Raw genomic sequence first — 17130 nt, 5'->3', positions numbered from 1 at the left:
CCTGTCCTGGAAGTGTTTTAAACACTTTAATACTAATTAAACAGGTTATACATTATATTTTCCCTTCAGAGTTGCACACTCTGTTAATCCAGGATGAAGTGCATGCATTTTTATACAATTAGGGGAATGCAAATACAGGTTGAGTATCCCTTATCCAAAATGCTTGGGACCAGAAGTATTTTGGATATCAGATTTTTACGTATTTTGGAATAATTGCATACCATAATGAGATATCATGGTGATGGAACCTAAGTCTAAGCACAGAATGCATTTATGTTTCATATACACCTTATACACACAGCCTGAAGGTCATTTAGCCAATATTTTTAATAAATTTGTGCATTAAACAAAGTGTGTGTACATTCACACAATTCATTTATGTTTCATATAGACCTTATACACACAGGATGAAGGTCATTTAATACAATATTTGTAATAACTTTGTGTATTAAACAAAGTTTGTGTACACTGAGCCATTAGAAAACAAAGGTTTCATTATCTCACTCTCACTCAAAATATTCCGTATTTCGGAATATTTGGATATGGGATACTCAACCTGTATTAATATTTTTCTGTTATTTCAATGCAAAAAGTAGAAATCAAGTTTCAGCATAATTTTTTTCTAAAAATGATTCTGTAGTCATCCAAATGCTATAACTACAGAATACAATTAAAGAAAAATAGCAAATACACCTTGATTTGATTTTGAGTACCATAGAAATCAATAGACAGTGGGCGTTTATTAGACATTTCTTCATGAAACACACACACAGTACATGTAAAAAAAATAAAAAAAAACACAACCAACACTGATGCAACTGATACTATCCAAGGTATGTGGAGCCAACTCCCGCTGCAGAAAGATCAAGTTGCTTACAAGAATATGCTGATATGACAAAGCTAGGTATGATTCAGGGGAAGATCTCCAAGACACTCCTTCATTGGCCACACTAGGGAAATTTCATTTGTCATCTGGGCGAGAAGTGGTTTCAACACAAAATCAGTTTCACAGTTGAAAAGATAAGACATTTCATAAACAAAGCTAGGGTTTCTTGCTACACATTTATTTGGTGTAGTTAACAGAAATATATTTTCACAACTACTTGACTACGGAAATCTAATATTATACTAACTACAGCTCCTGCACGGGCTATAAACAAACAAAACAGTCATGAGGAATCATAAGACTACACCCTTTGCAGCAAAGAAATGCAAAAATAAAAAAAATGGTTATGTTGTAGGTTATTTGATTGCTAAGAGTAGTGTGCTACAGGCCCTTTACCTTCCACGTTTCACAAGTAAAAGGGAGAGGACATCAGATATTGACTGCTGCTTTGTGAACAAGTATCCAACACACTAATACATACTGCCGGGTCGACGCGGCCGCTGTGCAGTCTGAAAGGATCACTCTCGAATCCCAGGGTCGTCTGACCCGGTAATTCAACCTAGGAATAAAACAGGATTTTTATACCTACCGGTAAATCCTTTTCTCCTAGTCCGTAGAGGATGCTGTGGACCACATCAAGACCATGGGGTATAGGCAGTTCCGCAGGAGCCATGGGCACTCTTAAGACTTTTCAATGGGTGTGAACTGGCTCCTACCCCTATGCCCCTCCTCCAGACCTCAGTTATAGGAACTGTGCCCAGGGAGACGGACATTTCGAGGGAAGGACTTACTTTAATACTAGTGGTGAGATACATACCAACTCACACCCTCAACCATGCCGCACACATGGCATTTAACATAACACACGCCAACAGGCATGAACTAATTGCAGCAACATGCTGAACTAAGATAACACAACTTGTGTAACTCTAATAACTAAAACTGCAGGTAAAGTACGCACTGGGACGGGCGCCCAGCATCCTCAACGGACTAGGTGAAAAGGATTTACCGGTAGGTATCAAAATCCTGTTTTCTCATACGTCCTAGAGGATGCTGGGGACCACATCAAGACCATGGGGTTTATACCAAAGCTCCAGTACGGGCGGGAGAGTGCGGATGACCCTGCAGCACCGATTGACCAAACTTTAGGTCCTCATCGGCCAAGGTGTCAAACTTGTAGAACTTTGCAAATGTGTTTGACCATGACCAAGTAGGTGCTCGGCACAGTTGTAATGCCGAGACCCCGCGGGCAGCCGCCCAGGATGAGCCCACCTTCCTAATTGGAGTGGGCCTTTACCGATGTCGGTAACGGCAATACAGCTGTAGTATGAGCATGCTGAATCGTATTTCTGATCCAATGTGCAATAGTCTGCTTGGAAGCAGGATACCCAATTTTGTTGTGAGCATACAGGACAAACAGGGCCTCTGTTTTCCTTATATGAGCCATTCTAGCGACATAGATTTTCAAAGCTCTAACCACATCTAGAGACTTTGATTCAGTGAATGTGTCAGTAACTACTGGCACTACAATAGGTTGGTTTATGTGGAAAGATGAAACCACCTTCGGAAGAAAATGTTGACGAGTCCTCAACTCTGCCCTATCTTCATGGAAGATCAGGTAAGGGCTCTTGTGAGACAAGGCACCCAATTCAGACACCTGCCGCGCGCGGATGCCAATGCCAAAAGCATCACCACTTTCCAAGTGAGAAACTTCAACTCCATCTCTTGTAGAGGCTCAAACCAATCCGATTGAAGGAACTGCAACACCACGTTAAGGTCCCATGGTGCCACTGGAGGCACAAATGGAGGCTGGATGTGCAGAACCCATTTCACGAAGGTCTGAACCTCTGGAAGAGAGGCCAACTGTTTTTGGAAGAACAATGACACGGCCGAAATCTGAACCTTGATTGATCCCAATCGGAGGCCTGCTTCCACACCAGCCTGTAGAAAACGGAGGAAACGTCCTAAGTGAAACTCTTCCGTAGGAGCCTTCTTGGATTCACACCAAGACACATTTTTTCCAAATACGGTGGTAATGTTTCGACATTACCCCTTTCCTGGCCAGAATAAGAGTGGGGATGACTTCCTTGGGAATACCCTTCCTGGCTAGGATCCGGCGCTCAACAGCCATGCCGTCAAACATAGCCGCGGTAAATCTTGATACACGCACGGCCCCTGCTGAAACAGGTCCTCGCGAAGAGGAAGAGGCCGACAATCTTCTATGAGCAACTCCTGAAGATCTGGGTACCAAGCCCTCCTTGGCCAGTCTGGGGCAATGAAGATAGCTCGAACCCTTGTTTTTCTTATGATCCTGAGTACCTTCGGGATCAACGGAAGTGGAGGGAAGACATACACCGACGGGAAAACGCACTGGATCACTAGTGCATCCACTGCTACTGCTTGAGGGTCTCTCGACCTGGAACAGTATCTCTGAAGCTTCTTGTTGAGACGAGAAGCCATCATGTCTACTTGAGGAACTCCCCAAAGACTTGTCACCTCTGCGAAGACTTCTTGGTGTAGGCCCCACTCTCCTGGATGGAGATCGTGTCTACTGAGGAAGTCTGCTTCCCAGTTGTCAACTCCCGGAATGAATATTGCCGACAGGCTTGTAGATGTTTTTCTGCCCAGCGGAGGATTTTTGTCGCCTCTGCCGCTCTGCTTTTCGTTCCGCCCTGCCTGTTTATGTACGCGACTGCTGTTACATTGTCTGCCTGGATCTGCACGGGACGGTCTTGAAGAAGATGTACCGCTTGTTGAAGGCAGTTGTAAATGGCTCTCAGCTCCAGCACGTTTATGTGAAGGCAGACTTCCTGATGTGACCAACGTCCTTGGAAGTTTTCTCCCCGAGTGAAAGTTCCCCAGCCTCGGAGACTTGCATCCGTGGTTACCAGGACCCAGCCCTGAATCCCGAACCTGCGCCCCTCTAGTAGGTGAGAGTTGTGTCCATAGGAGCGAAATCCTGGTTTTTGACGACAGGATTATCTTTCGGTGCATGTGCAGGTATGATCCCGACCACTTGTCTAACAGGTCCCACTGGAATACTCTGGCATGGAACCTGCAAAACTGTATGGCCGCCACCATCTTTCCCAACAACCGAATGCACTGATGGATCGACACACAGGATGGTTTCAGTATCTGTTTTACCATTTTCTGTATTTCCACAGCCTTTTCTAACGGCAAAAATACCCTCTGAACTTCTGTGTCCAGAATCATCCCGAGGAAAGACAACCTTGTCGTCGGTTCCAGCTGTGACTTTGGATAATTTATGATCCACCCATGTTGTTGGAGTATCGACAGAGAGAGCGAGATGTTTTGTAACAACTGCTCCCTGGATATCGCCTTTATCAGGAGATCGTCCAGTTAAGGAATTATATTGACACCTTTCTGACGGAGGACCATCATCTTCGCCATCACCTTGGTGAATACCCTCGGCGCTGTGGAGAGGCCAAAAGGTAACGTCTGGAATTGGTAATGGCAATCCTGAACCGCGATTCTCAGATACGCCTGGTGAGGAGGATAAATGGCAACATGCAGGTAAGCATCCTTAATGTCCACCGACACCAAGTAGTCCCCCTCCTCCAGACTGGAAATCACCGCCCGAAGTGATTCTATCTTGAACTTGAACTTTTTCAGGTAGCAATTCAGATCTTTTAGGTTTAGGATCGGTCTGACCAAGCCGTCCGGCTTCGGACCAACAAAGAGGCTTGAATAGAAACCCTGTCCTTGTTGTGGCAACGATACCAGGACTATGACCTGGTCCTGACATAATTTTTGGATTGCCGCTGTTACTGCTTCTCTCTCTGACAGAGAAACTGGCAAGGTCGATTTGAAAAATCGGCAAGGGGTAACGTCTTGAAACTCCAGCTTGTATCCCTGGGATACTATTTGCTACACCCAGGGATCCAGGCCAGACAGAATCCAACCTTGGCTTAACAGTTTGAGACGTGCCCCCACCCGAGCGGCATCCCGCAAGTGAGTTCCAGCGTCATGCTGAGGATTTGGCAGGAGTAGGGGTAGACTTCTGCTCTTGGGAACCGGGAGCCACGGCGGACTTCTTTCCCTTTCCCCTCCCTGCAAAGAAGGGGGGAACCTCTCGTCTTTCTGTATTTATTGGGCCGAAAGGACTGCATGTGCGGCTGATATGTCTTTTTTGCCGGTGCAGACGCAGAGGGCAAAAATGACGACTTACCTGCGGTAGCCGCTGAGACTAACGCATCCAGGGCATCGCCAAATAAGGCCTCACCTTTAAATGGGAGAACCTCCATGTTTGTTTTGGAATCTGCATCCGCGTTCCACTGGCGGATCCACAACGCCCGCCTAGCCGACACTACCATGGTAGCGGCTTGTGAACTCAAGAGTCCAATATCCTTCATTGCTTCCAGCATGTAGGCGTCAGCGTCCTTGATATTCCCTAACTTAAGAGTATCTCATCTTTATCAATCGTGTCAATTTCTGATGACACGCTTTCTGACCATTTTTCAATAGCGCGACTCACCCACGCGCAGGCAATAGTGGGCCTGAGCAGTGTACCATTGGCTACATAAATGGATTTCAATGTTGTTTCCATCTTACGGTCTGCCGGCTCCTTCAGAGAAGCCGTGTCAGGTGCAGTAAGAATTACCTTCTTTGTCAACCTGGAAAGTGCACTATCTAAGGGTGTGTACACACGGTGGGATTTTTTTCTTCCGATTCTGACTATATAGTCAGAATCTGAAGAAAAGTTAGTGCAGATCGCAAGGTGACAGTCACCTTGCGATCCTGATGCGCGGTCGGCATCGAAAGAAAAGATAGACTGTGCAGGCAAGTCAATTCTGACTATCTCTATAGAAGAGATAGTCAAAATTGACACTTAGCCAAAATCGCACAGAGCCAGTATCGCAAGCACACTCATTATGTGCTTGCGATACTGAGTATGTGCCGACCCGGCCCCTGTCGCATAGTGAGAATCGGGCATAGCCCGAATCTCACCATGTGTACACACCCTAACACAGGGGGTGATTCCCATTTTTTCCTGTCCTCAGCCAGGAAAGGGTAAGCTATTTGAATCCTTTTGGGAATATGAAATTTCTTGTCAGGATTCACCCACATCCCTTCAAAGAGAGCATTTAGTTCGTATGAAGGACGGAACGTGACTTTGGATTTCTTTTCCTTATATAAATAAGCCTTCTCCTGAAGTACAGGAGTGGTTTCTGTAACCTCCAACACGTCCCTTATAGCCACCATCATATATTGTATACTTTTCGCCAATTTATGATCTATCCCTCTGGAGTCACTATCGCCGACACAAGAATCAGAGTCCGTGTCGGTATCAGTGTTTAGAACATTCGCAAATGGTCTCTTATGTGACCCAGAGGGGCCTCCTGCATAAGGAATAACAGAATCCTGAAATATCACATCTTCCACAGATTTTATCCAGCATGCAGCCTTAGATTCAGACTAATCTAATCTTTGGTTAATCAGATGCATACCGTCACGTATCTCTTTCACCCATGCAGGCTCTTGGTGTGCCGGCAGCGCCACCACATTACAAGTCTGTGTCCCTAAAATGGCTTCCACCGGGGAGGAACTCCCTGCCTCACACGTGTACAGCACACTCACAGACACACTGGGACTTATTTGGGGACAGACCCACAGTAAAATCTGTCAGAGGAACACAGTATAGGAGCAGCCAGTTCACAATCCCAGCACCAGTAATGAGTGTGAACACAGAATGCCCACAGCCAAATAGCGCTTTTATACAGGTAATCACACTATAAAATTGCACCACAAAGCCCTGTACCACCCCAAATATCACCCTGTACTTGTCAGAAGTGGAGGAGAGGACCAGCGTGTTCTCTGCAGCCTGAGGAGAGAGAGAAAATGGCGCTGAGCAGTGTGCTGGCTGCCTGAGGAAGAAGCTCTGCCCCCGCAATGGCGCGTCCTTACACTCAGTAATCACAGTAACATTTATACTGGCAGGGGTAGGGCTGTGCCAGCGGCACCTTAAGCCCCCTTTTAGCCAGTTTTGAGGTATATTTTTGCTGCCCAGGGCGCGCACCCTGCAGTGCCTGTGTGTGTGTGGGCAGCAATAGCGCGCTGCGCTACCGCCAGCCCTCAGCCGTCACTTATTTGATAGAAGTTCATTCTTCTCATACTCACCTGTCTTCTGACTTCTGGCTCTGCGAGGGGGGTGACGGTGTGCAGTGGGAGTGAGCATCTAGACACGGCTAGCGTTCAGTACCCTTCAGGAGCTAATGGTGTCCTGTCAGCCAGAAGCAGAGCCATGAAACTCTTTCGGAAGTTGGTTCTGCACCTGCCCCCTCAGTCCCACGAAGCAGGGAGTCTGTTGACAGCAGATCTCCCTGAAAATAAAAAAAACCTAACAAGTCTTTTCAGAGAAACTCAGTAGAGCTCCTCAGAGTGCATCCAGTCTGCCTGGGCACATTTCTAAAACGGAGGTCTGGAGGAGGGGCATAGGGGGAGGAGCCAGTTCACACCCATTGAAAAGTCTTAAGAGTGCCCATGGCTCCTGCGGAACCGTCTATACCCCATGGTCTTGATGTGGTCCCCAGCATCCTCTAGGACGTATGAGAAAGAAGGGTAGTTCCCAGGTTATTACGGGTCAGGCACAGTGTGAACGTGTTACACGGGTCGATGCGACCCGGAACCCATCCCCAGCATAGGGAGAGGCAGCGTGGAGATGATTTCATCTCCCAGTGCCGCCTCTGCACCCCTATGCCCCCGCCCTCGATGGCAACCTGACCGCTAGATCGAGAAGCCAGTTTTCAGGGTACAATGTCAGGCCGCACCTGGGAAGGCAAGAAGAACGAAAAAGAAATACCCGAAGGTATTACTAAACCCAGGCGCTAGATGGGTGGTTCCCCACAGCAGCTAAACAAAAAGGGGTTAGTCAGACCCCTAAACATTATATAAACAAAAAGGTACAGCGCCTAATTGGTCACACATGCAAAAACAGGTAGCATATAGAATCTTTATTTTATTAAAACATATGGTAAGAGTATATTTAAAAAATGTATAATAATGGTTAGATAAAGTGCACATAACTGGCAACTGCCACATAAAATCAAAGTGTAAATCAAGATTGGTGTTTTTCCTAGTATTATAAGTCCTTATAGAAGGTAAATACTGTATGGAGCCTGTTCCTATAATAGTCCCCTTCGGTATATGGACCCAATGTCCTATCCGTGAGTTATAGTTACCACCAACGTCCCTTGAGGTAATTAGGCGAATCTGCGTCCGCAAAAGGCTGTTCCTCAGAGGGTGGTAGATGTAAATCCTCCACGGTATGGTAGAAGGTTCTTTAGGGGTCCAAATGTTGGAAAACCAAAAGAGGGGGCTTGGTCCAGGTCCAGTCCTTTCAAGGTCTAGGCAAAAAAAAGCCCCCTTTTTTGGTTTTCAAACATTTTCTCTGTTCTCTGGACCTTGCCCTTATCAGGAGATCGTCCAAGTAAGGGATAATTAATATGCCTCTTCTTCGCAGAAGAATCATCATTTCGGCCATTACCTTGGTAAAGACCCGAGGTGCCGTGGACAATCCAAACGGCAGCGTCTGAAACTGATAATGACAGTTTTGCACCACGAACCTGAGGTACCCTTGATGTGAAGGGCAAATTGGGACATGCAGGTAAGCATCCTTTATGTCCAGGGACACCATAAAGTCCCCTTCTTCCAGATTCGCTATCACTGCTCTGAGTGACTCCATCTTGAACTTGAATTTTTGTATGTACAGGTTCAAAGATTTCAGATTTAGAATAGGTCTTACCGAGCCGTCCGGCTTCGGTACCACAAATAGCGTGGAGTAATACCCCTTTCCCTGTTGTAGGAGGGGTACCTTGACTATCACCTGCTGAGAAAACAGCTTGTGAATGGCTTCCAATACCGTCGCCCTGTCTGAGGGAGACGTTGGCAAAGCAGACTTTAGGAACCTGCGAGGGGGAGACTTCTCGAATTCCAACCTGCAACCCTGAGATACTACCTGCAGGATCCAGGGGTCCACCTGTGAGCAAGCCCACTGTGCGCTGAAATTCTTGAGTCGACCCCCCACCGCTCCTGAGTCCGCTTGTAAGGCCCCAGCGTCATGCTGAGGGCTTTGCAGAACCCTGAGAGGGCTTCTGTTCCTGGGCAGGGGCTGCTTGCTGCCCTCTCTTACCCCTTCCTCTGCCCCGAGGCAGATATGACTGTCCTTTTGTCCGCTTGTTCTTATAGGACCGAAAGGACTGCGGCTGAAAAGACGGTGTCTTTTTCTGTTGGGAGGGGGTCTGAGGTAAAAAGGTGGATTTTCCGGCAGTTGCCGTGGCCACCAGATCCGATAGACCGACGCCAAATAATTCCTCCCCTTTATACGGCAATACTTCCATATGTCGTTTGGAATCCGCATCACCTGACCACTGTCGCGTCCATAAACTCCTTCTGGCAGATATGGACATCGCATTTACTCTCGATGCCAGAGTGCAAATATCTCTCTGAGCATCTCGCATATAAAGGAAAGCATCCTTTAATTGCTCTATAGTCAATAAAATACTGTCCCTATCCAGGGTATCAATATTTTCAGTCAGGGAATCCAACCAGACGACCCCAGCACTGCACATCCAGGCTGAGGCGATGGCTGGTCGCAGTATAACACCAGTATGTGTGTATATACTTTTTAGGGTAGTTTCCAGTCTCCTATCAGCTGGATCCCTGAGGGCGGCCGTATCAGGAGACGGTAACGCCACTTGTTTTGATAAGCGTGTGAGCGCCTTATCCACCCTAGGGGGTGTTTCCCAGCGCGCCCTAACCTCTGGCGGGAAAGGGTATAATGCTAATAACTTTTTTGAAATTAGCACTTTTCTATCTGGGTTAACCCACGCTTCATCACATACATCATTTAATTCCTCTGATTCAGGAAAAACTACAGGTAGTTTTTTCACCCCCCACATAATACCCCTTTTTGTGGTACTTGCAGTATCAGAGATATGCAAAGCCTCCTTCATTGCCGTGATCATATAACGTGTGGCCCTACTTGAAAATACGTTTGTTTCATCACCGTCGACACTAGATTCAGTGTCTGTGTCTGTGTCGACCGACTGAGGTAAAGGGCGCTTTACAGCCCCTGACGGTGTCTGAGACGCCTGGGCAGGTACTAACTGGTTTGCCGGCCGTCTCATGTCGTCAACTGATTTTTGTAATGTGCTGACATTATCACGTAATTCCATAAACAAAGCCATCCATTCCGGTGTCTACTCCCTGGGGGGTGACATCACCATTATCGGCAATTGCTCTGCCTCCACACCAACATCGTCCTCATACATGTCGACACACACGTACCGACACACAGCAGACACACAGGGAATGCTCTTATCGAAGACAGGACCCCACTAGCCCTTTGGGGAGACAGAGGGAGAGTTTGCCAGCACACACCCAAGCGCTATAATATATATGGGAACAACCTTATATAAGTGTTGTTCCTTATAGCAGCTTAAATATATCAAAATATCGCCAAAAAATGCCCCCCCTCTCTGTTTTACCCCGTTTCTGTAGTGCAGTGCAGGGGAGAGTCCTGGGAGCCTTCCTCACAGCGGAGCTGAGCAGGAAAATGGCGCTGTGTGCTGAGGAGAATAAGCCCCGCCCCCTATTTCGGCGGGCTTTTCTCCCGGAGTTTTAGATATCTGGCATGGGTTAAATACATACATATAGCCTCAATGGCTATATGTGATGTATTCTTTTGCCATAAAGGTATTAAATATTGCTGCCCAGGGCGCCCTCAGCAGCGCCCTGCACCCTCCGTGACCGCTTGGTGTGAAGTGTGTGACAACAATGGCGCACAGCTGCAGTGCTGTGCACTACCTTCATGAAGACTGAAGAGCCTTCTGCCGCCTGTTTCCGGACCTTCAATCTTCAGCATCTGTAAGGGGGGTCGGCGGCGCGGCTCCGGGACGAACCCCAGGGTGAGACCTGTGTTCCGACTCCCTCTGGAGCTAATGGTGTCCAGTAGCCTAAGAATCAAATCCATCCTGCACGCAAGTGAGTTGAAATTCTCTCCCCCAAGTCCCTCGATGCAGTGAGCCTGTTGCCAGCAGGACTCACTGAAAATAAAAAACCTAAAAACTTTTTCTAAGCAGCTCTTTAGGAGAGCCACCTAGATTGCACCCTGCTCGGACGGGCACAAAAACCTAACTGAGGCTTGGAGGAGGGTCATAGGGGGAGGAGCCAGTACACACCACCTAATCCTAAAGCTTTATTTTTGTGCCCTGTCTCCTGCGGAGCCGCTATTCCCATGGTCCTGACGGAGTCCCCAGCATCCACTTAGGACGTTAGAGAAAGTGGGCTATCACTATACAGACAGCGGCATCAGTTTGCCAGAATCCTGGCAGCGAGTCCGCTCGCCACATATCGGGACCGATGTCTCGCTTCGCCCGCCATAGGTTCTATTCCCATTCGGTTATTGGCGTGGACCGACCAACCGATTGGGAATACCAAGTGGCGGTATATGACCACCTGTCAGGACTCCAGCGTCGGTCTCCTGACAGCAAGTATATTGACTGCATCCCCTTCAGATATACTATATTGTAAGACACTGCCATTAGGAAAACGCCAGTGACACTGGCCATTTGTAATGGAGGACAGGTGCAGTGAACCATAGACCATTCCAAATGACACTGCCACTCCTGAACACAAAAAGGTTAAATGCCCGTTCTCGAGCATATCAACCTGTTAAGTCCAGGAGAATGGGCATTCACCGACTTAACATGAGCAGAATTGAGTAGCGCCGGGAGCCAATTCCCGGCGCTATTCAACTGTCGACAAATTGAAATGACCCCAAGGATTCAAACACCATATATGCAACAGGGGAAAAAAAAAAAAAAGGATTATCTCCATTTTCATACCTCCTACTTTCAGCCATTTCAAATGGGGAGTATCCATTTAGCCCCAATCCAATTTCAGCCGATGAAAACAGCCAGATATCGCTATTAATAAACAATGGTCATTATCACGGTATCCTATTATAGGCCCTTTTCATACTCCGAAAACTAACCTGTGCTCGCACGAAAACACATGGTATCGAGGATAAGTCACCAAACCCATGTGTGATCATGACTCCGGCAGACCGCTTAATGCGAATTATGCTTTGTGTCCCTTACATAATCCGTGATAAATGCCGGCAACAGGGGTGGGGGGTGGGGAGGGTCACGCCACATCGGGACTAATAGGATAGCCTCCGGCGATACAATACATGTAGTCATTGACCGCGTGTAATTGGATGCCCACAATGAATATCTGCCAAGATGTCAATCCAGGAAAGAAAAAAAATAAGAAAAATGAAGTCAATCAAGAACATTTTAAAAGAAAACCATAACATTTTAATTTTTAGATGACCAGTGAATGTATTAACCGGAAATCCCACTAAAAAGTATCACTACAGTGCCAGTATAAAGTAAAGTGCTATAAACGCCCAACCACTACTACAGTAGAGTAGCATGGTGAACATATTTCCTTCAGTATAGACACACCTGCTGGTTCATGCATATTTTGAAATTCAGTAACATAGACTTGGATATACTGTATTAATGTTCATTCCAGCACCCTGCACCTATCAGAACCCATGCAGTTCCTCTTTCCAGCCTGGGGTGTCGCACAGTCAGTCTGTGCTAGAAGCACCAGAGCAGAGAGCGACAGCCCAGGAGGGAGAGAGGAACTGCACATGTTGTGACAGGTTCAGGGTGCTAGAATGAGCACTACTGTATATTAAAGTAAAGGCCACAAATCATATGGGGCTGTTCAATTGCAGGTGAGGAATGCAATGTGCCATTCCAGAATGACATCACGTCCATCCAATAGCAAGTTTTCCCTCACACCCCATAGAAGTGCACAGGAAAACTTGCATGTCGGAGGTACCTTACTGGCTGACATGCGTGCAGCAGAATATTGAAGCACTACTCTGCGGTACCTCATCTGCAACTGAAATCTTGGTTTTCAGATCTAGTTAGGATGCAAGATTTATGAGATAATTTTATTTCCCACAAAGTACATACATTCTATGTAACCATTACACCATGGGTCTTCATCCTGTGGCCCTCCAGCTGCTGTGAAACTACACATCCCAGCATGCCCTGCCACAGTTTTGCTATTAAGGTATGCTAAAACTGAGGCAGGGCATGCTGGGATGTGTAGTTCCACAGCAGCTGGAGGGTCGCAGGTTGAAGACCCATGCATTACACCATCCACACTGCCAGAGTAATACTATATATACACACACACACACACACACACACACAATCTATAGACATCCCATTCGCAGCATTTTAGAAACAAAGGAACAAGCAGAATCTATGTGGTAATGCAAACTGTGCTAAACAATAGCAAACGGATTATTACAGTACTACATTCATTACCTAACCAGAATAAATAATGATGCAAGCTTCTGGGACATTGAGACTTTCCTATCGGGATCAGCACGAGACCCCGGCAGTTGGGATCCTGGCGGTGAGGAGACCAACTCCAGGAGACCAACGCCGGGATCCCGGCGGCGAGCGCAGCGTGTCTGCTCGCCACTCTTTGGGCGCCGCAGGGTTCTATTCCCCTCCAGCTGTTGGCATGGATCACCACCCAAGAGGGGTAACCAGCCAGCGGTCGGGACTCCTGACCGCCAGGATCCCGACAGGAGGTAAAGTGACTGCCTCCCTTCCTATCGGGGTGGTCTACAATATGCAAGCTTAAATTATAAAGGGACAAATTCAATTAGCCCCATTAAATTAAGGGGGGTGAAAAAAGGTGATAGCCTCACACTTTAAAGCCCAGGGCTATTCAATACAGACCTTTTTTCTGCCTGTTAAATTACCCTCTTATTGGGCATTAACACAGGGGAATTCAATTGTTTTTCCTCCCGGCTGCCACTAGATGGTGCTTGATGGAGCAATTCCATTGTTGCTCTGACCAGAAAAGAAATCCCTGTTAAGTGCATCTTGCGGGCTGCCTTCGGAGCCAACTAAAAAGCCCCGGGGCGATCACTTAATCCACAGTAAATTACTACGGCTAATTGAATCCCCCCATAATCTGTCACATGATAAACAAAGACATTGAGATAAATGTAAAGGCCTGTGCAATGCAGAATCAGCAAGTTTCTGACAAGACTGCCATATGTTTTACATTCGACGATGCCCGCAACACGCAGGCTATTACATATGCCACATTGTATACGAGTTGATACATGAGGAGAGAAAAGAAAATGGTATTGCTATAGATTTTAATTTTGCACTCAGCAATTTTAATATATATTTAAACAATATATTCCGTTTAAATGGGCAACTGGTACCACGACATGTCAGGGAACACATATCTGAGGTAGACAAAATAAAATAGAAGCCATTCATTCATTCAAATCTGGGACCCAGCAATACTTTTAGAGCATGGGAAAGTGAGAATCCATCAAGTTACACCCAGAAGATAAGATACCACCTATAATTCATAAGAACAGTTACCATCTAGGGCCTGGCATTTGTACACCCCTGAAAATCTCTGTTCATAAATGAGGCACAACCGATTACATGTAGCTGGTCTGGAAAAATACTGGTTGACATGCCACACATGGATACTACAAATTGTGCACCCTGGCATTTGGAACAGTGGGCTGTTGTAAACAGAGACCTTCCTTCGTGTAACTGGTAGCCATCATAATCGCTGGTATGGGGAAAATCAATGCTCTGTTTGTTACACTGACATCACCATATGGCTTCCTAGCGCCCACTTTTTTTCAAGTAACTAAGGAATGAATGGATGCCAACTACCTATCATACGCCCACTTATACAGGAAGCATATCAGATCTTGTTGATGACACTGTGACTGATACAGTGTGAAAGTACCAATATTTGAACTGGAGGCCACTGTAATGTGGCATAATATGAACTGGGGCCACATCAGAATGTGAATTTGGTATACTATGTGGCATAATGTGTACTGGCAGCCCTACGTGACATGATGGGGACTACTATATGCCATAATATTAACAAGGGACCTACTTGTTTCAGATAATTACCTAATGCACTATTATGGGGCATAAAATGAATAACTGCTACGGAGAAGTATCTCTCAAGAAGCACTGGGATAGAGGCCCCTTCAGAATGTTGCTATTGGGCTCACAACGTTCTGGTTACACCCTTGAGGCCATCTATATACTATCTGGGCACAGATAGTATGATAGGACACTATATAGTCAGAGGCAGGATTAATACTGCACATAAACTGAATGGACTATGCAGTGCATTTATATTGTCCAATCTAAGTGACATGCATGTACTGGAGGAATTACGTTTAATTTTGTAATCCACAATAGTTCTCATCCAAATAAGCATGAAACAACATAAAATAGAAAGAAGGGTTACAGAGTAGACCCTTGAAAAATGTATACAGTGTATTACTAAACTGTAAAAATTATGTAAATTGATATTAAATTAAGCAAATATACGCTAAGGGGGTTATTTACCAAAAGTTCAGAGATAAAATTGAGAGAGATATAGTGCCAGCCAATCAGCTTCTGACTAACATTTTACAAGCAGTATCTGAAATATAAGTTAGGTGCTGATTGGTTGGTACTTTATCTCTCACAATATTTGATAAATATCCCCAAAAGAGACCAGCAGTTTATCACAAATCTTTCAGAAACAAACCCTCTGCCCAGAATAGCAAAAAGAAGTCACAGACCCCTCCATCCCATGCAGGAGTCAGGGGGATATGTAAGGTGCTGCGGGATTCCTCTGAAGTCAAGGAAACCGGGCTTTTACCTAAGCTTGTTCTTCGCATCCCTTACCCCATCAGGCCAGGCCCACTGCAAGGTGCCCCAATCACAGGGGTCAGTCATATCCCCTGCACCCCCTCTGGCCGGGCCCCCTGCTCACCACACAGCCTGCAGGCGCAGCACGCATGGAGCAGCCCGGCCGCATGTTGTACCCCAGGGGAGGCCGCCGCCTCCTCCTCCGCAGCGCCAAGCACACTTTCACACAGGTAAACCGGCTACTCCCAGCCCTGTCCCCAGCCAGCACCCAGGTTTCTTACCGATCTCTGCAGTTCCCCCAGCCATATCGATGCCCTCTCCTTTCCGCTAGGGTCCGGGTCGTGGTAGAGGGCCTGCACGGCCTGATACACGGTCTGCAGGCCGGGCTTCCCCTCCATGTCTCAGTCTCGGCGATCTCGCGCGTAGTGTCTTACTGCCGCCGCTCCCCAGGCTTCATCCTCCACCTCGGCCGTAACTGTGATTGTGCACCCGCAAACTGCTCCGGCCAGGAAGCAAAGGCAGCAGCACAGCGTTCCGCCTCCTCTCACGGGGCCGTAGGGAGGGGGCGCCGGAAATCTCTCTGCTCAACACTAGGGTGGCCCTACACCAGTCACACGCAGCGGCAGCCTCCCCTCCGCCTCTCCGGCACCTCAGCAAGGCGGCTGCTGCTTCCCGGGCAGGACGTGCGTCACCAGCCCCTTCCTGCTGCCGGTCCATCGCTCAACTGGGTCCCCTAGTTGTACGGAACGCGGAGAGCGGAAGCGATTGTTTCTCATGGTGTGCGTGTTGCAGCAGCATAGGGCCGAGACGCGTCCCTGCTCCCCGCACTGTGCCTGCTGCTGCTGGCGTCCTAACTGTAGCTAGACCCGTCCTGCTATATAGCTGCGGTGTGTTATGGTGTTTACTTCTGGGACACTCCAGCACATGAGCCAGTTATTAGACACAGCAATGTAGCCGCCAGTGTGCCAACGCCCATTAGACTCAGTACATTGCTTGGGCCACCCCGCATAGTGCAGATGTCTTCCTTGGGCATATGTAGCAGGGACAGTGCCGCGGCTAATCCCTGTCTGTAATTTGGGGAGAGTGTTTTGTGGCACGCAGGTACATTATGTTTTAGGAGCACCCTGTATGGGCTGTACGACGGTTCTGGATAGAATGGTCCACCATGTTAAGGTCGACATACATTAGGTCGACACTATTGGTCGATATAGACATGGACTAATGGCCGACATAAAAATGGTCAACACATGAAAAGGTTGACATGGATTTTTTAACTGTTTTTGGTGTTATTTATTTCCGCAACATGACCAGGGACCCCAATTAGTGTACCGCGTACCCTTGCATGGTTCGCTTCGCTCGCCATGCTGCGGGCAAGGTGCCTTGCTTTGCTACCGCTGCCGTTCCCAATCATAGTCCACGTGGATGGTAAAGTATGAAAACTTAAAAATCTAATTTTTATTTTATTTAAAAAGCCATGTTGACCTTGTCAGTGTCGAC

General features: G+C 47.1%; 1 protein-coding gene across 1 annotated transcript in view; it reads right to left on the bottom strand.

Annotated features, from left to right (window-relative positions):
• The window catches only part of TNPO3 (transportin 3), a 228239-nt gene extending 211791 nt beyond the window's left edge, over positions 1-16448 (bottom strand). Inside the window, exon 1 of the mRNA XM_063926695.1 lies at positions 15915-16448. Within this exon, the coding sequence (XP_063782765.1) occupies positions 15915-16031 (117 nt within the window). The 5' untranslated portion in view covers positions 16032-16448. The remainder of the gene's footprint in view (positions 1-15914) is intronic.
• Between the last annotated feature and the right edge of the window lie 682 nt (positions 16449-17130).

Source organism: Pseudophryne corroboree, chromosome 6 (genome assembly GCF_028390025.1).
Source record: "Pseudophryne corroboree isolate aPseCor3 chromosome 6, aPseCor3.hap2, whole genome shotgun sequence".
NCBI lineage: Eukaryota > Metazoa > Chordata > Amphibia > Anura > Myobatrachidae > Pseudophryne > Pseudophryne corroboree.
Note: the sequence above shows the minus strand (reverse complement) of the source record. Positions and strands in the feature narration are given on the sequence as shown.